At 56.6% G+C, this 26,597-nt stretch overlaps 1 protein-coding gene across 1 annotated transcript; it reads left to right on the forward strand.

Moving 5' to 3' along the window:
* Positions 1-1,747: 1,747 nt before the first annotated feature.
* Positions 1,748-26,597, forward strand: Padi3 (peptidyl arginine deiminase 3). Its single transcript, XM_063235602.1, has 16 exons — positions 1,748-1,861; positions 9,289-9,472; positions 11,425-11,497; positions 14,051-14,112; positions 15,047-15,164; positions 16,004-16,129; positions 16,378-16,556; positions 16,736-16,839; positions 16,929-17,040; positions 18,116-18,223; positions 18,915-19,066; positions 20,429-20,573; positions 20,674-20,776; positions 22,690-22,769; positions 23,651-23,776; positions 25,391-26,597. The coding sequence occupies exons 1-16, from the start codon at positions 1,770-1,772 to the stop codon at positions 25,622-25,624; spliced, it is 1,998 nt and encodes a 665-aa protein (XP_063091672.1). The 5' UTR covers positions 1,748-1,769; the 3' UTR covers positions 25,625-26,597.

A 26,597-nucleotide genomic window follows, 5' to 3' on the forward strand; every position in this document is an offset into this window, starting at 1 on the left:
TTCCTCTCTCGCTCTCCCCTGGGCTGCCCTGGGGATCGGGAGGGAGGAGGGGAGGAGGGCTGGACTCAGCAGGGATGGTGGCAGGGCACAGGCCCCCAGGTTCCACTCAACCGCGGAGCCTTCAAGGACCTGATTGCAGGGGCCTGAAAACATGGCCCCTCATTTCCATTCACTGCTGCTTCAGAGGACACCCTTGGACACCCGGTCCTTGGTTAATTTTATCCCAGCTTTTGCCGTGGACTGAGAGGCAAGAAGTCACTGTCCATCAGCCACTGGCACTTTAGTCTAAACAAACCATGGACCTGTTTCTAAACGCCAGTACTAACGGGGGAAATAAAGGCACAGTTCTACTTGCAAAAGCAGATACAGAGTCTGAGCAGGAGGCTGGCAGCTGGGAAAACCTCCACCTTCCCTACCTGCTCCCCAAATCTGCTCCGAGCCGGGGAGACTGAGGACTTCTTCCTGAGCACTACCTCCTATCTGAGGCTGAGCTGGCCACCAGGCTGTTTTACAGCTGAAATAAAAGAAGCTGCTCTAGACCTAGAGTGCCTTCCCCGCTCCTTGAAAAGAACATTCTTCCCATGGGGAGCGCTGTCCCATTGGAGCCCTGTCTCAGGGTCCTGCTGAGATCCAGGGCAGTGCAAATGCCCAGCTGAGGACTCGGGGGAGCAGATCCTTGTCCCTGGCTGCCGGATGACCAGCACCACCAGGGAGAAGGGAGGAAACCTCTGTCCCCATCTCCCAGCCTCTGCCAGGCATGGCGCGTCCTCCCATTATCTCTGCCAGGGCTGGGGGCGAGTGACATTTTCCATAGATGAGGAAACTGAGGCCCTGAGAGAGACACAGCTCCCCTCCCCTCCAGTGCCACCTCACCACTGCCTGGTAGAGCCTGGCTCAACTCAAGACTCCTCTTCCCAGACCCTTGCTCCTGCTGTTCTAGGAGCCTGGATGCCTCTTCTTGCCTCGGTTTCCCCACAATACAAGTGAACTTTCTAGGGTGATGTTCTGAGCTCCTTTGGCTGCAGATGATTTCCATCTCATTATTTCTGAAGTTTCTGGCACCTAATAATAACAATAACAAAGGCTACCGGACGAGGCCAAGTTCCGTGCTAGAAATCAGCCAACACTAGCCCATCTTAGCCTCACAGCAGCCATTTCTCAGATGGGAGCACTGAGGCCCAGAGCAATGAAGTGACCCAGAACAGGAAGAGGCTAGGAGGGGCAGGCATCTGCCTTAAAGCCCTTGCTCTAAAGCAAAAGACTGTTTCTCAAGGGTGTTAGAACGCTCTAGAGTCCTTGTTCAGATCCAGATGCCAGCAGCCCCTCTAACCACTGTGTCAGGTAGGAGCGGGCCCAGGAATCTGCATTCCCACCAACTCCCATGAAACCCTATTGCTTCAGAAAATGCAGGAAAAGAGGAAGAGGGGGTGAGGAAGGGCCGACATCAATTCCACACATCTCTACCCTCCTCCCCTGCCCCCCACAACCCCCAGGGCCCTGGGCGGGTACCTGTGGGGACTTGCTCCCCTTAGAGCAAGAAATTAACTCCCAGGTGCCAGAGTGGGAGCCACAGGTTTGTATGCAAATATTGGGTCCCTTCCAGCCAATCCTGAGCTCTTGACCCTGGGAAGGGGCTGGGCTTTCATGCATGGAGCCAATAAGCTTGCATCCTGTGTTGGAAGGGCGGGGCCAGAGACTTTTAAACTAAATCTCAAGGGACCTCTGGGACAGCATTGGGTTTGCTGGCCCTAACCCAGTCCAAGGCCAGGATGTCGCTGCAAAGGATTGTGCGTGTGTCCCTGGAGCATCCCACCAGTGCTGTGTGTGTGGCTGGCGTGGAGACCGTCGTGGACATATATGGGTAAGAGCCAGAGATCCTGGCTGGTTATGACGCCCGCTGGTTTTTCTTGGTGGGAGCCACGCAGTGTCCCTGGGCTTGAGCCTGGCCCGTTGTACACTCCTTAGACTTTGCTTGGGCACAGGGACTTTCAGGTCTTGGCCTTGGCTAGCTGCATTTCTAGCAGGGCACATAAACCGGGGGAGGCTGAGCGTGTAAATAGCTTGTAGTGGGTGAACTCTCCCCCAGGGTGTTGTCTCTGGGCTCGGGACAGTGTCTCCATCCAGAGATGCTGCAGGCTGCATAAGAGACGCACAAGAACAGAGGGAGGTGGACACGAGCCCCGGCCAGCCTGTGAGCCTGACGACAGCGTAAATGGGTTTTAAAGATCGCATCTACTTCTATAACTCTTGCCAGGCGCCCAGCGCTGCTCTCAGAGTTGGCAGCCCCTGGCATTTAACCCCTGAACACAAATGCTGGACTCTCACCCTGATGACAGCTCTTGGCCTGCGCTCAGTCTGGGCAAGGTGGGGCGCAGAGACCGAAGTCATTTACTTGAGTCTCACAGTTAAAGCGTCAAAGCCAGGACTTGAACCCACTCATAATCCGACTTAGAACTTGGTTCTCAGAACCTGTGCTCAGCCCTCCAGAAGGAGGGATTCAGATCCAGCGCTCAGCGCCCTGTGCTCTGCCCCGCTGGGCGCCAGGCTATGCCTTCCCGGGCTGTGGGCCTGGGAGCTGAGCTACACTCCGCCTCCTAGAAGGCAAAGGAGAGTTTGGGACCATGCTTACGGTGGTTCTGGAAGCCACCTATGAGCTGGCTTCTCAGGCTTTTGAGGGATCCCAGTCTGAGACTGTACTGGACACAGGTGACCAGGATGCCAGGAGGGGGAGAGTACAGGCCCATAAATGTGGCCAGTTCTCAACCTCCAGGCCTGAACTGAACCAGGTTCTCAACCTCAGCACTGTGGGGGTGACCAGGCAGTGTAGGGGGCTGAGCAGCATTTATTGGCCTTCATTAACCCCTCCCTCCTTGTGACATCCATAAACGGGATACTTCCAAGTACATCCTGAGGGTGAAATCCCCCTTTGAGAGCAGGTATCCCAGACTAAGACCTAAACATTGGGGTGAGCTTGGTCGGAAGCAGGATGGTCCCGTGGCACTGGATGAGAGGGGTGAGGAGCTGATAGAGGGAAGGAACCAAGTCTAGAGCAGGTCCAGCCCAGTGAGGTGCCAGGACCAAAAGCCTGGTTGAGGCGGGTGGGCCTGGGTGTGGGAAGGGGACTCGGCAGCTCTGAAGGAGTGGTCAGCAGGGGAGAGGAGGGACGAGAGGACCTGCTGCCTGGCGCCACTGCCCGCTGCGGGGCTGTGTGCTGTGGGGGTGATTCAGTGTCCCAGCTGCTCCATGGCCCCGGGCAGATGTGTCTCCAGTCTGACCTGTCCCGGGAAGGCAGGGGCCTCTCCTCCCCCGCAGAGCTTCCTTGGAAGGTAGAGGGCAAGTTGGGACAATGGTGGGGTAGCCCAAGCGGCAGGCACAGAGGATGCTGGGAGCGGGTGACCGTGAGGCAGGGGCTGGGGCTCCGGCAGCTTCAAACGAGGGCACCCAGTGTGGTGGAGCCCCTGGCTCACCCATTCTTCATCTGTGGCTTTGGGGGCCAGGTAAGGGGGATCCACAGAGGTTCGCAGGCAGGCACTGTCCCTGCCCCCGAGAGCTCTAGCTGAGCCCCAGTCCCCTTCTCTCTGGGGCTTTGGGAGGACCCCTGTCCTGGGAGGGGAGCACGCCTGGACTAATGCTGAGGTCCCTTCTGGCCTGGAGAAGCCTGATGTGCCAGTCCTGTGTGCCAGCTGGAGAAAGGGCACCAGGTGTGGTGGCTCGTCCTGGCTCTGGGGCTGTGCAGCTCTCTGACCTTTGGACAAATCCTGTATCCCACCCGGGTCTCTGATTTTTCATCTTGGGGTACAGCTGATGTTAAAATCAGCAATAGACTTAGCACCTGCCCCCCAGAACTCACCGTCCTATGCACCTCACATGTTAATGGAGTCCCACAGCCATCTCTGGCGAAGAAACGAAGGTTACAGACAGGTTAAGGGACCTGCCTGAAGTCACACAGCCAGTGAGTGTAGAGCCAGGTTGTGACTTGAACAGCGCAGCCAAGGGCTGTTGAGAGGGTTGGTGGGATCATGCGTGTGCAGTGCACAGCTCTCGCCCTGTTTGTGGCCAACACCTAATCACAGCCACTGTGACCATTTTTACCCTTGTCATCATCATTTTAAGGCTCAGTCCTGAACCTGTAGACAGCCTCGAGTGTCCCCAAGCCTACCAGGCACCAGCTGTCTGGGGAGCGGCCTCTGAGCCATAGCTGGGGAAGGAGTCGTGGGGAAGACTGGAAAGAATATGGGCGGAGCAGTCAGGGAAGGCTTCCTGGAAGAGGGGCCCGGCCGGAGCCTTGAAAAGTGAGCACGAGCGACAGTATTGGGCTCGGTGGTTTGCACCGCTGTCCTGCCTTTCTGTGATTTGGAGCTGGCCACTGAGTTCCTGGGCAGTGAGTCACAGGGTGAGAAAGGGAAGACATTGCGGAACACGGTGCCTGCGCCACGCACTGAGCTGTAGTGTCTCCTTTGCTCCTCACGGGGCCTGGAGGTTGGTACCAGAGCCTGCACTGGACAGATGCAAGAAGGAGCTCAAGGAACAGTAGCCAAAGATGTCCTCTTCTGCAGGGCCCAGCTGGGCTGCAGACCCTGAGGCTGGGCTGCTGCCTCCTCTCCGTGTGGAGCCCTCCATGCTGAACATTGGTGTTGAGATGCAAATCTTGGGGCAGTGGGAAAGCTGGCTTGGTTCTTACTTGGCAAGGACAAAGTCCCCGGATGACCCATCCCTGAGTTCCATAACACGGGAAGGGTTTCCCAGGGCTGTGTGGAGGTAGTTGTGAACCCTTTCTGAGGCTGTCACCTGATGGGCTTAGACAGCAGTCCCCAGACTGGCTCAACAGACGTCTGAGGGCTCGTCCATCTCTCCATTTCCTGGATGGAGAGACTGAGGCTCCGAGTGTAAAGTGACTTCCCCAGGGCCACAAAACCAGTTAGAGACAGAGCTGAGTCTCGAAACAAGGTCCGCCAATTCAAAGAGGGATCCAAGTGGCTGATGTATGGAGATGGCATGCATGGGGGTGCTGGTGGGGCTGCACGACCTCTGTGTTGGCTGACTTGGCTTTAAGGGCTCAGAGCTCTCCATGGGGCCACGTGTACCCCACCTTCAAGAGACACTTCAAGTGTGAGATCCGACCGGCTTGGCTGCAGCGGGGCTGCAGTCTGAGTCCTTTCCTGAAGGCAGGCCAGTCGCCAGCCAGGGGCAGCCACCTTGACCTTGAGGACACACAGCTCATTCACCTTGACCACAGGAAGCGGCATTTGGAAACTCCAGAAGGCAGAGTTCACCCTTAAGGTACATGGGAGGCTTCCTGGGCTCCTTTAACAAAGATTCCTCTTCCGTTAGCAAATGACCCCTAAGGGCTGTACCTGGCCATGAGTGGCCAACCTCCTCTCTCCGCCAGCAGAAGTTCTGCACCCTAGCTCACATCTGAGTCACCTGGGGACCTTAAAATAGTGTCGCTGAGCTGGGCGGGGGTGTCCAGCACTGTGGCATCTCCAGGGCCCCCTAGGGATAAAAGGAGGCCCAGAGCTGAGGACGCTGCACTGCTAAGGAGAGACAAATGCTCTTGCCACCCAGAATGCGCCTGATGGAGCCAGGAGCCCTGAATTTGAACCCCAGTTCTGTCACCAAGGCTGCATCATATCGAGCAACTTCCTGCTCCTTTGGGCCTCAGTTTCCCAGTTGGTGCTCTGAAGAGCTCAGCTTAGAACAGTGGGTTTTGTACTCTGCTTGTGGAGGCCTCAGAGGCCCCTCCTGGGGGTGGCAAAGCAGCTCCCTTCTGTCCACTCTGGATGTTTCGCTTGATGCAGAGCTCAGATCTGTGCTGCAGGGAGCTGGCTGGTGCAGCTTCGACCCTAGGAAGTGTACTGGCTCTGGAGAAAGGTTTGTGGGGCTGCCGCTTTCCTGGGGCTCCTGGGGAGTAAGATTGGAAGGGGCCAAGGTTTCCTGAACCTGGTGAGGGGCTGACAGAGTCGGGGGTCTGAGTACCTTGCTGATGGGGAGGGGCAGCTATCCGGGGTGTCTGGGCCTTGGTCTTCTCCACCTCATGGGCCAGCCCAGAGGGGTCCTCATTGATCCCCAGTGCATCTTATTTCCAGCCCCTGAATTGCTTGGTTTTGTTTCGGAAGTCGGGCCTCTGAGCCCACTGACGGAGGGGATGTTCTGGGGCTTGCGCAGGAGTGGAAACAGAGTTCTTGTGAGGCCTGGCTCTGTCACCTGTCAGTTGTGTGACTTTGGGCAGGTCACCTGCCATCTCTGAACCTCATCTGCAAAGTGGGGATGACAGTGTATGTGTCTTACGGCTGCGGGAGCCACACGCACCATCATTGTCCCTGAACTCATGCTCAGCAATGAAGGGGGGACACAAAGACACAAGGGGGGTGTAGGCTCCCTCACATTGAGGGGTCCTTATATCCCCAGGGACCTCCAGCCTTTCTGAGGCAGCCCTGCCTTAGCCGCGGGCCTTGGACATCAGAGCAGTTGGAGTGTAGACCCCGGCGTACCTGCAGCCCTGCTGCTCCTGGGGTCCTGCATTTGCGGTAGGGTGGCTCTGAGATCAGTCTCTTTGGGGGCACCTGATTTTAATACTGAGTGTTCTGTACCCCTGGAAATAAACATGAGCATTGGACTAGGAGTCTGAAGCCCTAGCTCCTGGCCACCTCTCTGCTGGGTCTCAGTTTCCCTAGCAGTACAGAGAGGGCTGACTTTGACTTATTCCTCATGTTTGGGGGACATCTACTCCTCCTGTCTCTTGTCACCCCACCAGATAGATGTAGCCACTGAGGCAGGGACAGGCGGAGTCACCCCTTCAGATCTTACATCTGTGAGCCGTAGGGCTGGGGTTTGAACCCAGGCAGCCTGGCCCTGGGCTCCACAGGCTTCCCCACTTCGTCTCAGCTCCACTGTGACATCCCTCCTGATCAAGAACCATCGCTGGCTCCCCATTACCCAGGGAAGAAATGCAAACAGCCCTGTGGTAGCCTGAGTCTACACTTGAGCTCCTGAGGCTCCAGGGGAAAATCTCGTCCCCTCAGACCCGTGTCCCCCGGGATGCCACCTCAGACACAGGCTCATTGGCCACGGCCTCCCCACACCTGTTCCCTGCACCTTAATTTACTTTAATAATGCCCTCCCTGCCCTGGGTGGCCTGGGTGGTTCCAGGCCTTTCCTCTCTATCACCCGACTTGAGCCTCGTGACTGTCGGTGAGGCCTGACATGGGTGTCATTAGTACTTTATAGGGGCCCAGAGAGCCCAAGTGACTCAGTCAAGCTTGTCTGGCTGATTGTGACCCCTGATTGTGACCGTGGCCCTGCTGGCCTGGGGCTGCTGTGCCCCCCCCCATCCCTGCTCCAGCTCTCCGTAAGGTCTCATGGGAGTCGCTGCCCCGGGGCCCTCCTGGCCAGAGCTGCTCCCGGCTTCCTGGGGATCCTCAGCATCTCCCAGGGGTGGCCAGGGGGCCAGGCTGAAGTGGTGAAGTGGCCCAGGCCAGGGCTGGGGACCAGGGACTGAGTTTTCATACCAGAAGGGCCATCAAGGGCAGCCTGAGGGACAGTGTGGGGCCGGGGACTTCCGTGAAACCTCACTGGCTGCCCCGGTGCTACAGCTCAGCTTCCGGGGGTGCGGGGCTCGAGGGGCCCTTCCTGCAGCGTCTGTCTCCATGTCTCTTTCTGTTCCATCTCTAACTCTATCATCTCTCTGTGTCTGTGTCTGGGGACTCCGTGTCTCCTGACAGGGACCAGCCCACACCTAGGGCAGTCCTGGAAATTCCAGGCTTTGAGAGCAGTGAGGTGGGGTAAAATCCAGAATGTTTAGTTAAATTTCAATCCCAAATCATTACTTTTCAATACCTGAAATTCAAGCCCTGCTGGTCAGTGTGCATTTTGATTTGCTGACTCTGGCAGTTTGGAAGGAGAAACAGGCCCATGGCCGCCGACCTGGGGAGGGAGCCCGGCAGGGCCTGCACACTGTTGGGTTTGGTGGATTCCTCTTTCCGCAAAAAGTCACTTTGAGAAATGTCACAAACCCACCAGGAGAGCAAAGAGGGCGTCTTGGGGCTCTGTCTGCCTACATGGGGACAGGACCCGCTGCGGGACAGCTGGGTGAGCTTGCATGACTCACTCGCCATCCTGAGACTCAGTTTCCCCAGGGGTGAGTGGCAGTCTAGCCCCTCGTCCTGACGCTGCCGTGAGGACTGTAGGAGTGGAGCACAGATGGGCCGAGAGGGGCTGGCATGGCGAGTGTGCAGGGGAGGGGACGGGGCTGTCATTCTCCAGGGCAGAGGTGAGCAAGAGCCTTAAGGCCTGCCACTTCCCAGTGATGTGAGCCGGGGCAGGATATTTACCCTCAGTTTCTCCACCTGAGAAATGGACACAATACTTGAGCCTCTTTCCCAAGATGACAGCGAGAATTTCATAGCATAAAGAACTTAAGGAAACTCAAACGGGGGACTCACTCAGGAAGCCTCCTCGGCCCCTACAGCTCACAGCTCCTCACCCTGTATGGTTTCCCATGGAGCCACAAGCCTGGTCCAGAACGGCATCTGGCTGTGCGGGGCAGACTGGCCCTCCACTCCCTGCAGGATCGGCAGGTACCTGCTTCTGCTGGCAGTGCTCAGTCCACAGCGGGACCCCAAGATGAGGGGAGGAGCAGGCTGGTTTCCGAGCAGGATTCCCAGCCTAGCTGCAATGGGGGAGACACAGTTCCAGAGTTTTGAACCTACCATCATCACCTGGTTGTTTAACCAGCTCAAGGCCAGTCTTCCCCGGTGTCCTTGCAACAGTCCCCAACAGCCTGGGCCCAGAGTCAGAGGCCTGTGTGCAAACGTAGCTCTGCATTTGATGCTGTGTGACCCCAGCTCGTTACTAGACCTCTCTGAGCCTCCATTTCTCACCTGTAAGTGGGATGATGCTGTGTGCCCTGAAGATTTGTGAAAGGGATAGAAAGCTTAAGCCACTGGGGGGACTTTGAGGACCCCTCATCACCTGCCAAGGAGGCAGATGGAGACTTGGGGCCCAAACTCCTCTTCTTAAAGCCAGGGTCACAGAACCGCTAGGGTGTCCACTCATCGCTGCTGACTTCAAATCTGGGTACCGTGGGGTTCTGGGCTCCCGGTTTCTGAAGGCTTTGCTGTCCTCGTGGGAGGTCAGGAAACACACAAAGTGATGTCTGTGGCCGCAGAGCCTGGAACGTGCCCACGTGTGCTTCTGCATGGGGACCTGAGTGGCCCCGGCTGTTGGAAAAGACTGGGGGAGGGGGGGAGCAGGGCCACGTCCTTCACCCTGGCTCCCTGTCCTTCCCAGATCAGTTCCCGAGGGCACAGACATGTTCGAGGTCTACGGGACCCCCGGGGTGGACATCTACGTCTCTCCCGGGGCCGAGAGGAGCCGGGAGCAGCGCGCTGACGTCGGGCGGTGGCACTTTGACGAGGGCCTGGAGATCATCGTGGTCATGAACTCCCCCAGCAACGACCTCAACGACAGCCATGTGAGCCTCCCCGGGTCTGCAGGGCGGACGGGGACCGGGGGGAGGGGCAATGGCCGGGTTCTGGGAGCCCCCCTGACCCCCTCTGCAGGGTGTGAGCACCCGGCCCTGGAGCTGGGGTTTGAATCCCAGCACCACATCTTACAGCCCTGGGCTGTGGCACAGCCTCTGGGATTCATGCGCCCTCTATGCGGTGGGTGTCGTCATCACCCGTCCTCCTGGTGCGGGTGGACAGCAGCTGGCGCGTGCTCTCATCTCCCAAGGCCGCTGGAGAAGGGAGGGGTTGTCCAGCTCTGCTGTGCTGGGCCTCAGTTTCCCCATCTGTAGGCTGGGGATTGACAGAGACGGCCATCGTGGGAGAGGGATGCTGCTTCTCCCCAGGAAGACGCCGTCCAGGGGACATTTCCTGAGTTCCCTCCCTTCCTCGCACCCACGCTCTCCCTGACTCCATCTGCAGGGTTTCAGGACATTTAAGACTTGGAAGAAGTGATGTCCCCTCAAAGAGACCAGGAGTTGGTAGTAGGAGGTGTTGTCCCTTCCCACTCTAGAGCAATGTTCTAGGAATCGGTCCTTTAGGGAGCACTGACCGTGGTCCCTGGGCAGCTGGCACCTCCTCCAGCTGTCACTGCAGCCTTGAGAAGTGGGGAATGATCTCCCTCTCATAAGAGGCAACCACAGTTCACAGGCCCTGTGTGGGGCTCCAGAGCCAGGACACCAAGGGCAAGTTCCCTGTCGCCCCACCTCTGTGTCCACCATGTATCTAAATGAGCCTTTCTCCAAGCTCTATGAGGCGTGTGTGGCAGGACTGAATGGACCCATTTTCCAGATAAAGAAACTGAGACCAAGAAGAGGCATGTTTTGGTTTAGCCACTAGCAAGTGGCAGGGTTGGCAAGGGCAGGATAAAGTACCCAGAGCAGCTCAGGAGGACTTGCTGGCCTGTGCAGTCTCCTCCAGATGCCCTGTGGAACTAGGGGTTGAGCTGGCACCTTCCCAGCCTAAGTTCCTGGCCACAGTGACCTTCAGAGGAAGGTCAGAGACTCCTTGTCCTGCCCTGCTTTTGGGATCCAGGCAGCTGCAAATTGGGGGAGCAAATCATAGTGTGACCTTGGCATGTGGAGTGTGTGATCGCAGGGTTTAGGGGCTACCAGAACTGTGGGCTAAAGACCCTGAGCCTCAGCTGAGAGCAGGACCTCAGAGCCTGAGTGTGGAAGGAGCCACGTCTGGGGACGACATCCCAGGGGAATCACGGGTCAGCAGGGACCTTGATGAGCCCGCCTCTAACCGCCCGTCATCATCTGTGTCTTCACCTTCACCCTAAACCATTATGGGGTGCTCGCTGCAGGCCAGCGACCATGCTGAGAATGTGGCTGTCACCCCGGGCTTTTTTTAGCGGGGGAGTATGAGCTCACTCATTTGCTAAGTTGCCCAGGCTGGGTTGGAACTCTCCATCCTCCTGCCTCAGCCTCCCAGAATACTGGGATTACAAATGTGTGCCACCGTGCTCTGTCTGTGTCCCTGTTTCACAGGCTAAGAAATTTGAGGCAGCTCAGAGAGGTGCAGGGCGCTGACCAGGGTCACAGAGCTCCGAGGTGCTGGGCTCAAGGCCAGGGCTGCTGAGCCTTACTGATAGCAACACTGGCCTGGACAGACTTCCTAAACCCTGTCTTGTCCAAATCCTTCGTTTCACAAAGGCCAAACGGAGGCCCAAGGAGGACCAGGGCCTGCCGGCACCCCACGGTTGGCTGTTGGTGGGCCCAGGACCCAGGCCTCCACGGACCCCTCCGGAAGTTCCCATTCTCAGATGGGCCAAACAAGGCACGGAGGACTAAGTGGCTCGGATAAGGCTCCAGGAAGACCTGGCCAGGCTACAGAGGTCCCTGAGGCTCCTGCCCCTCCAGGCCTGTCCTGAGGCAGAGGTGCCGGCTGCCCAGCTCACGGGCTCTCTCCTCCGCAGGTGCAAATCTCCTACCACTCCAGCCGTGAGTCCCTGCCCCTGGCCTACGCCGTGCTCCACCTCACCTGCGTGGGTAAGTCCAGGCTGGGCTGGGGCTGTGCCCTGAGGCCCTGGCCAAGGGCAGAGAGCTGGTGGTTAACAATCATCTGACCAGGGTCTGTATTAAAAAGTCAATTCCTTTTATTTCTTAAAATCAAAGGAAGACATGCGCATTAGAAATCTCAGTAGTACAAAAAAAGAGTTTACACTGAAAAATAAACCCAGACTCCCGGTTCTCTGTGTGGCGGTGGACGTACCATTGCTGGTACAGCCTCCCTTTCTGTGAGCAAACAGTCCAGCTCAGGAACCGGACCTTGCTTTTTTTCAACTTACATGTTTTCTGAAAATTCTCCATAAATTGATGCACTGTGTCGACTCTGTGCGGGATGACTCTGATGCTGAACTATCAGACGGGAAATGTGAAGTGACCCTGCTGCCCGTGTGAAATGCTCTCATAAAAAAGGTGGACGACACGTATGAACAGACGGGAATTAAAACGGAGAGATGAGCAGAGTCAGAAACGGTGAAAGGGAAAAAATCAGAGCAATAGAGAGGAGAAAAGCCATAGACACAGCTGAAGAAAGAATCGATGGACCTGAGGACAGGTCGAGAGAAGTTACCCAAACAGAAACACAAAGAGGGAAAAAATGAAGCAAAGCTCACAGAGGTGTGAGAGCTCCGAACCGTACCAGACAGCCTGAGCTCCGTGAAATTTCCACAAGTGGTTTTAAATGGAATTCTATGAAGCTGATCCTGAAACTCACAAGGAAGCACAAAAGGCAGGAATCACCAAGACGATTTTGATAAAGAACAAGGTGGAAGGATTCACAGTACCAGATAGCAAGACTTTTCCAAGCGCTCACACCTGAAGCAGCAGAAATTTGTGCAGTTAAGTGCATAAACCAACGGCACAAACACAGAGCCTGGAGACAGACCTAGGCTCCTGAGGTCTATCGTGTAAGAATAAAAGAACTTGGGGCCCTACCTCACACCGTAGTCAGAAACAAATTTCACGTGAGTTAAAATCTCAAGATAAAAATTAAAATGGTAAAGATGGCTGAGGCAGGAAGATTGCTGTGAGTTTTGGGGCCAGCTTGGACTACATGGTGAGAGAGACCCTGTCTTCAAAAGAAAATAAAAATTGAAGAGATTTTTAAAAATAGTATCTCTATAGCTAAAACTTGGAAAGGTTTTTTTTTTTTAAATACAGTAAGAAGCACAAACCAGAGAAGGAATGTTGGTAAATTAGGCAAGCTTGAGATTTAAAACTATATTACGTTACAGCACGTGCAAGGAAAAAGTCAAATTATGGGCTAGGAGAAGAGATTTGCAATGCATATGTTGACTCAGTGCATGTAGATTATGGAGAAGTCCAGTAAAAATGAGCTAACAAGCAATAGAAATGGCTGAAAATGGGAACGACCGTTCTGCAGGGGAGAAGTGCCCTTGGATAAAACCCACACGCAGAGCTGCCTAACTAACTGAGCGCTGTCACAGGTGTGGGGCCGGGGACCTCCTTCTGGGGGCACCAGGGAGGGTCCGCATTCATGCAAGCCTGGGAAGCAATCAGCCAATGCTTTCTCTACCGACGGCTTTTGCAGAAGTGGAGCTCGTGGGCTGAGGTGGAGCATATTTTAAATGCTGGTTTTCAGAATGACTGTGCCACCGATACGCCTGTCCACAGTGCCCGGGGGCAGCCTTGTAGCGCGCCATCTCCTGGCTGCTTGAATTTGCCTTTCTTTAGTTAGGGGTGAGGTTGGGCCCAAACGCATGCCTCTGAGCACAGCGCTTCTTCCTTCTCTGGAGACAACTGCCTCCTGGCCTACTCATCTCCTTGCTTTTCCTTACGGTCCCTTCTCCTGAATATGCACACCGTACACCGAGGGCTGGGGCTGGTGCCACTGTGTGAAGTTTCCAGGGAGGAATCACGTTGTCTGCGCCTTTTTCTGTTGGGCTCCTGGGCCAGTGGTGATGGGTATCTTTTCTCGTTGGATCACTGGTTAAAATCTGTTTCTTCCCTTTCTCTCTTCTTTAAGAGCTCTGATGGTTTTTGTAGATGCAGGAAGACGGGTTCTGAGCCCTGGAATATTCCCCTTGGGTAGTAAGACTCCCCCGGTTTCCAGGGAGCAATGTGAAGATGGGCTGAGGTGAGGACCCCGGGCTGGGATTGGGGGGCTGGAGACAGCTGCCCACGCGGAGGTTTAGAAAGACAGCACAGCCAGCGGGTAGCAGAGCCCAGAGTCACACCCGGGTCAATCTGACACTAAAGCCCAACTCACTGTCTCAGCCCAAGCTTCACTGGGGACAAGGAGGTCCCTGGCAAGCTGGGCTCGGTGCGCAGTGTGCCCCTGTCAGCTAGGGCTCTGGGGGTCCAGAGGAGGGGCCACCAGGAAAGGCTTCGTGGAGGAGGTGGCCTTTAGCCCCAGGCTTTGGTCCCACAGCTGTCCCTCTCCAAGGCCTCTTTCTCCAGTCCAGGGAGGGAAGGAGGCCTCGGAGTCCTGTCTCTGGGTTGTGTCTGCCCTGAGAAAAGGCTAAGAACAGGGGCCTCGGGAACCTTGTGGGAACTCACCCGCCACCTCTCCCGCAGACATCACCCTGGACTGTGACCTGAACTACGAGGGCAGGAAGGACAGGAGCTCCGTGGACAAGGTGGGCTTCCAGGCCTGGGCCTGGACAGGGGGAGGAGTGTGGAGCTGGGGTGCGAGGGGGAGAGACCATTAGAGGTGTCCCCTGGCTCTGCCTCCCAGGGGTTGCTACGGTCACAGGAGCCAAAGGAGGACCAGGCCTGGGTAGGGGAGGGCTCCTACCAGGAGAAAAATCACCGTCCAGATGGTCAGGCACAGAGATCCTCAGCCTTTGTCAGAAGAAAGTTCTGACAGCCCAGGTCAAGTATTGGCAAATGTATCTTTAAAAAATAAAAACCACAGAGTAACTACACCAGTCTTTGAGGGCCAGACTGCCTCAATGCTGTCACCATAGTTTGGAAGCAGCCACAGCCAAGACAAATTGGTGACATGGCAGTGTTCTGATAAAACTTTATTTACAAACTCGGGCAGCGAGCAGGGTTTGGTCCCCGGCCATAACATGCTGACCCTGATCTGGGGGAACAGTGTTTCTGCGGGTGTGGACGGTTAAGCATCCTTGGGCTCAGTTGTAGGGGCCCTGAATGCACTAAGAATGCAGAAGCGGCCAAGGAGGGGAAGCGGGCAGAGAAGGCTTCCCTGGGAGCGCAGGAGGAGGGCATTCGGAGTGTAGGATCAGCAAAAACAAAGGCATAGAGGGAGGCGTGGAGGGATGAGATGGTGTGAGCTGTGTGTCCCTGTAGCCAGGAGGTTGCTTACAGAGAAATGCCATATGGGCTGGAGGCGCATCACAGGTAACCATCACAGAGAGCTGTGGCTTGGACTTGATGGTGTGGGCACTAGGGAGCCACTGATAGTTCTTGAGCAGGATGTGGTTAGGTGAAACGGAGCTCTCCTCACAGGGTAGGATGAAGGCTTAGGAGTCTCGCAGGGGACGCTGGGGAGGAAGCTCCGGTCTGGCCCACACCCCCCTCTTCACTGGCTGTGTTTTCCCATTGCAGCGGCAGTGGGTCTGGGGGCCTGGTGGCCATGGAGCTATCTTGCTGGTGAACTGTGACAGGGACGAGCTGGGCTGTGATGTCCCGGACAACTGTGACCAGCACGTGCGCTGCCTGCAAGGTGAGGGACTGGGGCTGCCTGGGGCCATGAGTGTCCAGGGTCACTGCTCCGGCCCCACAGAGGTTCTGCCCTGTAGGCCAGGCTCCTCAGGCAGAAGTGGGGGCTCCAGCTCCCAATATATCCTGATGGCCCTCAAGCCCATCTCTGGCTGGAAGCGCCTGTCCCTGTGTCCCTGGAGCCTGCAGATACTCCACCGTGAGGCAGAAATGCTAGAAACAAACGTTTCTTCCTTCCACGCTCTTTCCCCACATCCTGTTTAATCGTCCAAGTTGGAGAGTGTCATTGCCCCAACTCAGAGACAAGGACATGGAGGCTCAGAGGGAGGAGAATCCCCAAAGTCATATTCTGTCTGTGTCGACCCCAGGCTTCCCTTTCCCCAAATCCAGACTCCAGCCCCCAACCTCTGGCTTGCCTTCCGGGCCACCCACACTGTGAGTCTGTCCGAGGCAGCGATGCCCTGGGGAGGGCAGGTGCTGCCACCCTGAGGGCACGCGGAGATGGGGCCCTCCTGGCTTCGGAGGGGAGGACTCAGCAGTGTCAGAGCCTCGCCTGTGTGATGCCCGGGAGGGCTTTGCATTGAGCCCACCTCTCCCCAGCTGCCCTCCGGTGCCAGGCACGGGGCTTCTCCAGGCATGAGGAGACGCGGACCCAAAAGGGGACAGAGGTAGCAGGACATGTCACACACACCAAACATCAGGGCTTGGTCTTGATGCAGGCGCCATGAGTAGGGGCTGGGACACCTGGCCTTGACACCCGTGGACCTGGGGAGGTGGTAACAGGAGGAGGAGGCGCTGGGGGGCTGGGTCCCCTGAGTCACTCTGCTCTGTCTGGCTTCACAGACCTGGAGGACATGTCCGTCATGGTCCTGCGGACCCAGGGCCCTGCAGCCCTCTTTGACGATCACAAACTCGTCCTCCACACCTCCGGTTACGATGCCCAGCGGGCACGGGTCTTCCACATGTGTGGTGAGTCTGTGCCCGTGCCAGGTGCCAGGTGCAGGAAGCCTCTTCTCCTGCATGGGACGTGGGGTGCAGGCTCTGCTCGGGCCCAGGATCAGGAGTGTGGCTTTTTATGCAAACTTGAATGTGTGTTTCTGTGGCAGCCACACCTGGAAGCAGATTGGCTGGGTTGAGGTAAAGTTCCTTTGTGGGGCCTTTGTGCAAAGTAATACCCTTATGCTTCCCTCCTGTGGCTCCCCGCCCTCCTCTCCCAGGCCCTAAGGACTCCTGCGAGGCCTACAAGTGCGTGCTGGGCCCTGACAAAGCGTCCTACGAGGTGCCCCGTCTCCATGGAGACGAGGAGTGTTTTTTCGTGGAGGGCCTCTCCTTCCCCGACGCTGGCTTCCCGGGGCTCGTCTCCTTCCATGTCACCCTGCTGGATGACTCCAACGAGGTAGGGGTGGCCGGGTTGGAGGGTGAGAAATGGGCATTGCTGGCACCAAGGACCCCAGGCTTCTTTGCCAACCGCTGGCTTGGCTCCATCTTGCCGGTGGCTTTTTAAGCCCCGAGGTTGTAGAGCAGATTCTCGCTGTGGCTGGACTCTTGAGTCCAGCGCTCGGCTGCCCCCTGCAGGACTTCTCTGAGACTCCGATCTTCACTGACACCGCGGTGTTCCGAGTGGCGCCCTGGATCATGACGCCCAGCACCCAGCCACCCCTGGAGGTGTATGTGTGCCGGTGAGTCTTGGAGGAGGTGGGTGCTGGCCCCGCTGGCCCCTCTAGTCCTCAGGCCCCGGCTCTGAGCCACTCTCCTTCACTTGTCCCAGGGTGAGGAACAACACTCGTTTCGTGGAAGCTGTGGCGGAGCTGGCGAGTCGGGCAGGCTGCAAGCTGACCGTCTGCCCGCAGACCGAGAACCGCAACGACCGTTGGATTCAGGTAACTCTGGCCACCAGGCCAACATCCTGCCAGAGAGGCTTGGAGCTTTGGGGTTCCTGCTGCCCTTTCTGGTTCAAGACTCAGAGCTGCACTCCAGAAATCTCTGGAGACCTAGACACCCGCTGTTGCTGAGTCCACACCTGCCCTCTGCCAGATCTGGGCCAGGCACTGAGGTGGGCCTCGAGGGATGGCTGAGGTGTGGGGCACAAGCTCTGTGCCCTCAACAGCCAAACTAGGAGGCAATTTTGTTCCCCAAGAGACATAGGCACTACCTGGAGACACTTTTTTTTTTTAATCGGTACCGGGGATCGAACTCATGACCACCTGCTTGCAAGGCAGGTGCTTATGCCGCTGAGCTAAATCCCCAGCTGGAGACACTTTTAAAAAAAATGTCCAGCAGTATTGTGGACTGAACCTGGGCTTTCACTGAGCTATAGTCCCAGGCCTTTTATCTTGCTAAATCACTAAGTTGCCCAGGCTGGACTCGAACTTGTGCTCCTCCTGCTCAGCCTCCGTGAGTAGCTGTGTGCTTTGGACAGACAACCAGACCTCCCTGATCCTCCCTTTCCTGTTCTATCACTCGGGCAATGGTTAGCGGAGTTGGTGTTGACAACGGTTTAGGGCTTCCTGGGTGCAAACTAGTGAGCTCTGTGTTGGAGACTTAGCTCACAGTGCAGGCAGAACTGACCCGGACTTCACAGGTCCAAGGAGAGGTATTTGTGCCCCCCTGTGGTCCCAGGCACTGACCAGCTGCCAACCCCATGTGGAGGCCAGAAGGGCTGGCTGGTGCCCAGTGACCACCTCGACCCTCTCTGCATCCACCCTGTCTGGCCCAACACAAGGACACCCCAAGGTCACATCTGTGTTCTCATTTGCTGTCTTGCTAAGTGGCCACAGACAAGTGCCCCCCCCCAGCCTCCAGGCAGCAGACGTCCTGACCTCTGCCCTCCACACCTCCAAGAGCCCACAGGCTTGCGATGGTGACCCCGGGGGTGCAGTCTTCCTCAGGGGTCCCGGCACTGCGTGGGTGGAGAGCCGTGGCTGTCCACAGCGGGCGTCTCTTCCTCCTCTGCAGGATGAGATGGAGCTGGGCTACGTTGAGGCGCCACACAAGACCTTCCCAGTGGTCTTCGACTCCCCAAGGAACGGGGAGCTGCAGGAGTTCCCTTACAAAAGAATCCTGGTAAGTGGTTGCTACTGCAGCCCAGCCCAGGGATCCCGGGGCCATCACCCCAAAGGCCGTGCTGGAGAGAGGAGCCCAGGAAACAGAACTGGGAGCCCGTCCTTCAGGGATGGGGGTACGGCTGCCGGGTACAAAACAGACGATGCCCAGTCACACTTGAATTTCAAAACCCAACCAGTGACTTTGCTATAAGAATGAGCCAGACATTGCATGGGATAGACTTACACTAAGCAGAGCGTACTCATTTGCAATTTGAATTTCCTGGAGCATCTGACAGCCTTGGATGGGGAAGCGGATTGGGATCAGAGTAACCCTAGTTTGTCCTTGATGGTATGTCGTGTCCCTTAGAAGATGACCCTGAGGAGCCTAAGGCACGGTGGGCCATCCCCAGCCTCGGTCCCCAGGCAGCTATTTCAGAGTGTCCGATGGAGCCACAGTACCACTGAGCCCTTTTTCTGTCTCTGGGACTAAGAAATGACCCTGGATGGCAGGGCAGCAGGTCACGGGGCCTGAGTATCTCCCAACTTTGGCTACAATTGCTGCCTGGGTCATATCCATCTGTGACTCAGTATCTCTACCTGAAGAATGGGTATCTACTCCCATCCCATCTTTTAGGAGCCCAGAGCCCAGCATGCTGGCTCAAGCTCGTCCTGATGCCCACTGCCCCCTAACTCAGCTACCACCTCTCCAGGGTATAGATTTTGGTTATGTCACTCGGGAGCCACGGGACAAGTCTGTGAGCGGCCTGGACTCCTTTGGAAACCTGGAGGTCAGCCCCCCGGTGGTGGCCAACGGGAAAGAGTACCCCCTGGGGCGAATCCTCATCGGGGGCAACCTGCCTGGGTGAGAGGGCACAAGGAGGGCTTCCAGGGGGGGGGGTTGTGGTGAGTGGGCCATCAGCCCTGGGAGAAACCCTAATGAAGCCAAGAAACCTTAATGAAGGGGGAGGTGGGGTGGTGGGCCGTGCACCAGACCATCTATACCTGCCCAGAAGTCTGAGAAGGCCAGAGGAAGCAGGGCCCTGTAAGATTCTCCGGTCCAACCGCTTCACTTTACAAGGGGGCCCAGAGAGTCACACAGGAAAAGCAAACCGATGCCTGGACTCAGGTCTGTGATTCTGAAATACATAGATGATGCTGATACGAGAGCCTATCCGTTAATGATAACAGGAGGAAAACTTGCTTTTCCCAACAGTCCTGAGAAAAAGCATTTAAGTCAAAACTTGTTCATACTATGATGCAAACGACTAATAGTGGATCTTTTCTTGAGAGCAGTAGGGAGGTATAAAAGTGAGAAGGTGATGAGAGAGGGAGAGAGAGGAGAGGAGGGGAGGGGAGGAGAGGGGGAGGGAAGGGGAGGAGAGGGGGAGGGGGAGAGGGGAATGGGAGGGGAGGGGAGGGGAGGACAGGGAGAGGAGAGGGGGATGGGAGGAGGAGGGGGGAGAGGGGGACGGGAGGGGGAGGGGAGGGGGAGAGGGGAATGGGAGGGAGAGGGGGGAGGGGGAGGGGAACGGGAGGGGGAGGGGAGGAGAGGGGGATGAGAGGGGGAGGGGGGAGAGGGAGGGGAGGACACGTGCCCCAGGAGTGCCCTTGGAAAGGGGAACAATGCCCTCATAGCAATTCTTTGCTGCAGAATAAAACAAGACAATTCAGACACGGTTTGGCAAAGCGGTTAGAACAGACTTGGACTCAAGTAATGGACGAGCCCAGAGTTGAGGGGACCCCAAATATAAGATCCCCAGAAAGAGGAAATTGGGGTTGTGCTACTGCTTTCTCAGGAGGCACGAGCAGAACCGGATTTAGGTTCACAGTCGGCTGGGGCTGTGCGGTGGGCCCTTGGGTGGCCTGGCCTTGGCCACCGCTCCCCAGGGTCACGCAGGCGGCGGAGGCCGCACAGAGAGGTCTGAGTCTAACGCGAGGAGGACCTCCTGGAACCCAGGGTGGAATGGGTGTCTGAGGTCAGGGTCTGCGTGGTTCTGAGGGTTCCCCGGGAGGGAAGGACCTTAATCCCGGTTCCTGGCCTTCTGTGGCCAACCTGTCCCCAGTCTGCCTCATCCAGAGGAGAATTTAAAACACGCCTTTCTGGTCTTGCCTACTTACAAAAGCCGTGCACTTTTATAAAGTCAGAGATCGAAGGGTTCGTGCGTGGCCTCTTGTCACCCCATGTACGTCTTAGCCATGTGTCTTTTCCGACCTTGCGGGCCAGGTCGAAGGGCCGCAGGGTCACCCAGGTGGTGCGGAATTTCCTCCACGCCCAGAAGGTGCAGCCACCCGTGGAGCTCTTCGTGGACTGGCTGGCTGTGGGCCACGTGGACGAGTTCCTGAGTTTTGTCCCTGCCCCGGATGGGAAGGTACGGGCCGAGGACATACCTGTCCAGGCATCTGGGACGGGGCTGAGCTCCGCCGGCCAGGGGCGGCCCGGGACTCCGCTGATCTCTTCTCCGCACACAGGGTTTCCGGATGCTGCTGGCCAGTCCTGCTGCCTGCTTCCGGCTCTTCCAAGAGAAGCGGAAATGGGGTCACGGCAGGGCTCTCCTCTTCGAGGGGGTTGTCGGTGGGTCACAGTGCCATGTCCCTGATGCCGCTTGCCTGTCCTCTCCCTAAGGGAAGATGCACCATGGCTTTGGAGGGGGTGGCCCCAGAACCCCACGCCTTGCCTTGCAGATCCCCGCTGCCCTTGGTGGGGCTGAGTAAGGCAGTGGGACCAGCTGGCCCTGCCTCGGTGGGCATATGGTGGGCAGTTTGGCAGGGGTGACCCCTCACCAGCACCTCCCTGGCAAGCAGGCTGCACCGCTCCAGGGATAGTCTCTTAGGGGTGGCTTGGGGTGGCAGGACTTTAGGAAAGGGAGGTGCTGGCTCAGCGTGACCTCCCCCAAAGCTGGCCCAGCACGGGGGGCTCGGTGGGGAAGCAGCAGTGGGTTGCATACATGCAACAGTCAGAGCCAAGCACCCCACCCTATAGGGCCCACCCTGCCCCACACTGCCACCTCTCCTCAAGGGCACCACATAACCAGCAAATTAATAACACAAGGGGTCAAAAGGGGAAAGGAAGGAACACTTTTATATTTTAGTGCTTTTTTTGGTCACTGCTGGGGTAGTGCCTTACCCATGCCGAGAGCCCCTACCCCTGAGCTACTCCTAAATCCATAGCTTTTTTTTTTTTTTTTTTTTTTTTTGTATTGGAGATCGAACTCACAGCCTCACACTTGCCAGGCAGGCGCTTATGCCACTGAGCTAAATCCCCAGCCCACCCCATAACATTTTAATAATCCTTTTTCCTGCATTTTGAACAAGGAATGGGGCAGTTTTGTTTTGCACTGGAGGAACCGGGAGGGCGGGGCTGGCTGGGCTGCAGTGCCCGGTGTCGGTCTGCCCCCCTCCATCCCCAGGAGAGCTACAAGTCCCAGGACCCTTCCTTTAATCTGGGATCCTGAGGGTCTTTCGTCAGAGAGACCGTAGGTTTCATTAGTTCTGCGGGAACCAAATCTACCTGAGAGAAAGCTTTAGAGGTTTCCAAGTAAACTGTCCAGGTCTCTTGCTCTCTGCTTGCTAATGTCCCCCTCAGTGACACAGAAGGTTGCATTCCCCAGAGCCCCGCTCCCAAAGGGAGCATCTCAAGATTCCTTCGAGCCCAAGTTAAATCTTAAGATGCCTCCAACCCAGATTTGATGCACCTAGTCGGTGGCTGGGGAGGGGAAGACCCTTGTGCTTTCCTGGGACAGCCAGGCTTACGTGAACAAGGCCTGACACAGGCTGAGCAGAGCCTATCTCACGTCCAGCCTGCCCAGCAGGGACAGTCACTGAAGGCCACACACCGAAGCCCTCCCCTTTCCTTGGTCCTCCGAGAGTGAGCACTGGGCTCATAGCGTCCCTTCCATCCTGGCTGTGTTCCCTTGGGCAAGTCATCTGCCCTCTCTGAACCTCAGTTTCCTCATCTGTGAAGTGGGGGTGAGACGCTGAATGCAGAGCTTCGACTCCATGGGCATGGCCAGCCAGGCAGGAGACCGGGCCTCTGCGGGGCTCTGCCATGCAGCATCTCCCACAGGGCAGGCCTGGGCATGCTGGTGTGGGGTTCCCACGACTAGCTGTTCAAGTGCTCAGTGAACTCATAAGGGCTGGCCCTGGGGCAAGGGACAGACAGCTCCTGCTCCAGCCTCCCATTGGTGGAAGGAAGAGGATGATCACTCAGAGCCCTGGGGTGGTGCTTAATTAATTTCCGGCTGAGGGCATTAGCGCCTCCTTGAGTCCATGTCACTGTGGCTGCCAGACCTTCCCATGACCCCACTCCAGCACTGTGGCTACGCCCAGCACTGTGGCTACGCCCAGCTCTGAGCCACACTCACCCCATGCATGGCAAAGTCACTGGCCAACCCAGCAGACCAGTGGCCATGAGCTTGGCCTCTGCTCGTCTACTTCCTTCTAATGTGGGCCTTTCTTGCCTCCTCTGTGTCTCTCTGTCCTTCCCAGGTGACAGGCGGGTCAGGACCATCTCCATCGACCAGGTCCTTTCCAATAGAAACCTCATCAGCTTTAATAAGTTTGTGCAGGTACAAAGGCCATGGGCTGAGTGGAAAGTGGGCCGGGCTGGGGACATCTGAGGCTCACGGCCACGAAGGCTTGGATTGGAGTGGACCCTGACCGAGGGCCTGCAGTGTCCTGTTTTGACTTGAGCTACATGCATCCGAGGAGCAGGTGGCAATGGCCACCCCCTGGCAGAGGTGTAACCTCATGCAGGAGGAGGGATCTGGAGCCCTGGAAACTTCTGTGAGGGACGTTACCAAGGCCATGCTGTGGGAAGAGAAGAAATAACAAGAGATCAGTTAACAAGGCCGAGGAGCCCAGGCCGGAAGGGCAGCCTTCTGCAGCTGCTGGGGACATGGTGGGAAGGAGACCGATCTGGACAGGTCTTCTAGGCAGTGCCTGCAGGACGTGCTGTGGGACTGGAGCAGAGCGAGAGGGAGGACGGTATGGGGGCGACAGCTAGAAATGGATACTTCATCTCTGATGCCACCGTGTGTTATTAAATGTCCAGCAGAGGTACACACTTGTACACTTGTAATGGTACAAGTCTTAAATCGAGAAAGAGATGGGGCTTTATAGAGAAGGGGTGAGATAGAAATGTGGGTGTCGTCAGTGTATAGATGGTGTTTCAAACCACAAGACTGAATGAGATCTATGAAAGAGTGGGAGACCTAGAGGGAAAGGTTGGGGATAGAACATTCTAGAACATTCTCAATTTTAGCCCAATTTTAGACAGGGTTATGGGGGAGGATATAGACCGTGGATATTCTGACTAAAGGACACAAAGATAATGTTTTATGGATAATCTGATATTCAGGCCCCTGTCACTGCTCAATCACATGTGACCGCTTGGTGTGCTCGACACACACTGGCTAGGTCTCCCCAACTTGGCCTTTCTCTCCCCAAGAGCTGCATCGATTGGAATCGTGAGGTGCTAAAACGGGAGCTGGGCCTGGCGGATCGAGACATCATTGACATCCCACAGCTCTTCAAGTCCGAGCAGAAAAAGGCGATGGCTTTCTTCCCTGACCTGGTGAGGCCACCGTGGGGAGCTGGGCTTCCTTAGAGGAGGCCTACCATGACACTGGTGGCAGTCATGTTTGGGGGTGGTGATGGCTGGAGTGAAGGATGGGGGTCCCGTGATACCCAAGCTGACAGCAGGACTTCCAGGAGCTGATCTCCATGGTCCATGCAGCTGGCCAAGCTCCAGCTCTGGAGCCATCAGGGGAGGGACCCCTTGACATTCATGGAGTGACTGAATGATTGTGCATTGCATGTATGAATCCCGAAGCATCTTGGAGCTCAGGGGCTATTCTGCTTGACCCTCCCGCTCACAGTTATTCATCCCACATAAAGCAGGCGTCCTGTGAAGCTGCAGGGGTGATCCAGGGTGGCCTCTACTCCCCAGGGGCTTCACTCTGATCTGCTCAAGGGCACTCTGTCCTCACCTCACCTCTCTGAGGACACATGTGGCAGTTTGGTGCAGGGCAGATCACTCCTTACCTGAGAGGTAGAATGCAGATCAGAGAAAAGCCCACAGTGAGTGGGAAAACGGGGCCAGAGGGCTTTGCCTTTGGGGCCCCGGATTACGATCTCCCTTCTAAAAACCGAGGACAGCTGCTCCCCCTAGTCCCTTGATCCACCAGGCCTGAGGGGGTCCCTGAGGGGGATGCTGCTGCCTCTCTCCACAAGCACCTAGATGGTGCTGACTTTGGGTCACCCTCTCTTCCTGCGTCTTCTCTTCCTCCCCTTCCTCTGCCCTCAAAAGAGCTCAGCTAGGGCTGGGGATTTAGCTCAGAGGCATAAGCACCTGCCTTGCAAGCAGGCGGTTGTGAGTTCCATCCCCCGTAGTACCGGTAAAAACAAAAAAAGAGGAGCTCAGCTCCTCCCTCGTCAGCGCTGTGGGGAGCCTGTCCACACCACGATTGCTTCATTTCCCCTTCTGCTTCCTTCTGGCTTCTGCCCTCCCTTGAGAAGCCTCCTGTCACCCACTTCCTTCCCGATGTTTCCTTCCTGTGGCCCTGTAACTGTGTGTTGCTCCCGGAAGCTTGGGCAATGGCTTGGGTTCTTGTGTCCACAACAAACAGAGGCCACCCAAGCTGGCTTCAGCCAGAGGAGGGTCTGACACAGGGACTTGAATCCTGAGGGCTGGGACAGGTGCCTGTTTCTGTGTTTACATGATTCTCTCCTTTCTATTCTTTTTCCTCTTCCTTCAGCTTAATTCGTTTGCTACCTTGCCCTGAGGACAGATTTGAGGATGACCACGCATTGTAGTTCATGCACAGGCAGAGACCTGGACTTTCCTGATGTCAGCTCCTAAGTCCTAGGAGAGGCAGTCTGATTGGTTCATCTTGAGTCAGACACCTGCCCTGGTCCAATCAGTGATAGCCTAGGAGGTGGGGATTCTGCAGCATATACATGATGGGCACCACGGTGCACCAATCCAACAGGGAAGCAGTTAGCCACCCTGGCTAGCTCTGCGGAGCTTACACGGGCACCCGGCTCTCGGGCTCTTACCCACTGTGCGAAATAAGCCAGTAGCTATCTTCGAGGCTGCCTGAAAGGCAGGCTCAGGTCCTGGGGGTAGGTGCAGATGTGTAGGGGGGAGGCACTGATGGGAAGAGCTGAGCTCCCTACTTCTTTGCAGGTGAATATGCTGGTGCTGGGGAAGTACCTGGGCATCCCCAAGCCCTTTGGACCGATCATCAACGGCCGCTGCTGCCTGGAGGAGAAGGTGCGCTCGCTGCTGGAGCCGCTGGGCCTCCACTGCACCTTCATCGACGACTTCACCCCATACCACATGCTCCATGGGGAGGTGCACTGCGGCACCAATGTGCGCCGGAAGCCCTTTGACTTCAAGTGGTGGAACATGGTGCCCTGAGCCAGCTCCCGCCCACTTCCTTCCTGGGCGGGGCATCAGAGGCTGGCCCCCTGAACAGTGAGCATCTAGAGACCCCCAGATTCCAGGCAGAATGCTGAGGGTGACTGTGCCCTTGGAAGCCTCTTCCCTAAAGGATCCACACCCACCTGCAACCCATTTGGCTCCCCAACATGAATCCTCTTGGCCTCCCACAAAGGACCTCATTTCTTGTGTCCTCCCATGTGAGTCAACATGACCCATGCGGACTCCCCACCAAATTCCCTTTGTCAGCCGATCCCCACACCTTCTGTTTGGCAACAAGTTCATTTTGGGGTCTAGAAACATCCATCTCGTTAGCCCTCTGGTCCTGTGTGTTCTCACGGAGAAAGCCCCCCACCACCTATCTGCTTTGGCCCAGTGGCCTCCTGCTCCTTGGAGTGATGCTAGTATCACACCATTATTTACAGGACCACCAGGAGGATGTGTGGGGCCATTTCGGTCAAAGTGGGGCCATCGCTCCCACTCCCCACACTTCTGTCCTGCCCTGTCCGAGCCTTCACATGGTAGAAGCCCCTCGGCATGCATCGAATGATGGTTGTGTCTTAGCCATATAAACTCCCGCCACTGGACATTCAGAATGCTGGCTTTGTCCAAAAGGCTCCTGGAATTTCTTGGAGGTGAGAGTGTCTGGGGATGTTGATCTGCAGACGCCTGAGGCCATGGACAGGAAGTGTCTCATATTGCACAGAGCTGACCCTGGTGACCACCCTGTGCAGGAGGAGAGAGCCTAGTGGACATGGCCCTCAGCCTTCCCACTATGCTGCAGAGCCCCAAGACGGCTCTGGAAGGGACAGCTCGGGAATGAACCTGCTCTAAGAGCAGAGGGTGGGTAAGGGCTTGGTTTCCTCAAGGCACGTGTTAGCTAGGTGTGTGCTCTGTATGGGTCCAGCTGGGTTTCAATTACTCGCTAATAAATCAACGGAAACATACATGA

This window comes from Cavia porcellus, unplaced genomic scaffold (assembly GCF_034190915.1).
Source record: "Cavia porcellus strain 051 isolate PalLab524CR breed Dunkin Hartley unplaced genomic scaffold, mCavPor4.1 scaffold_25, whole genome shotgun sequence".
In the NCBI taxonomy this organism is placed as follows: Eukaryota; Metazoa; Chordata; class Mammalia; order Rodentia; family Caviidae; genus Cavia; species Cavia porcellus.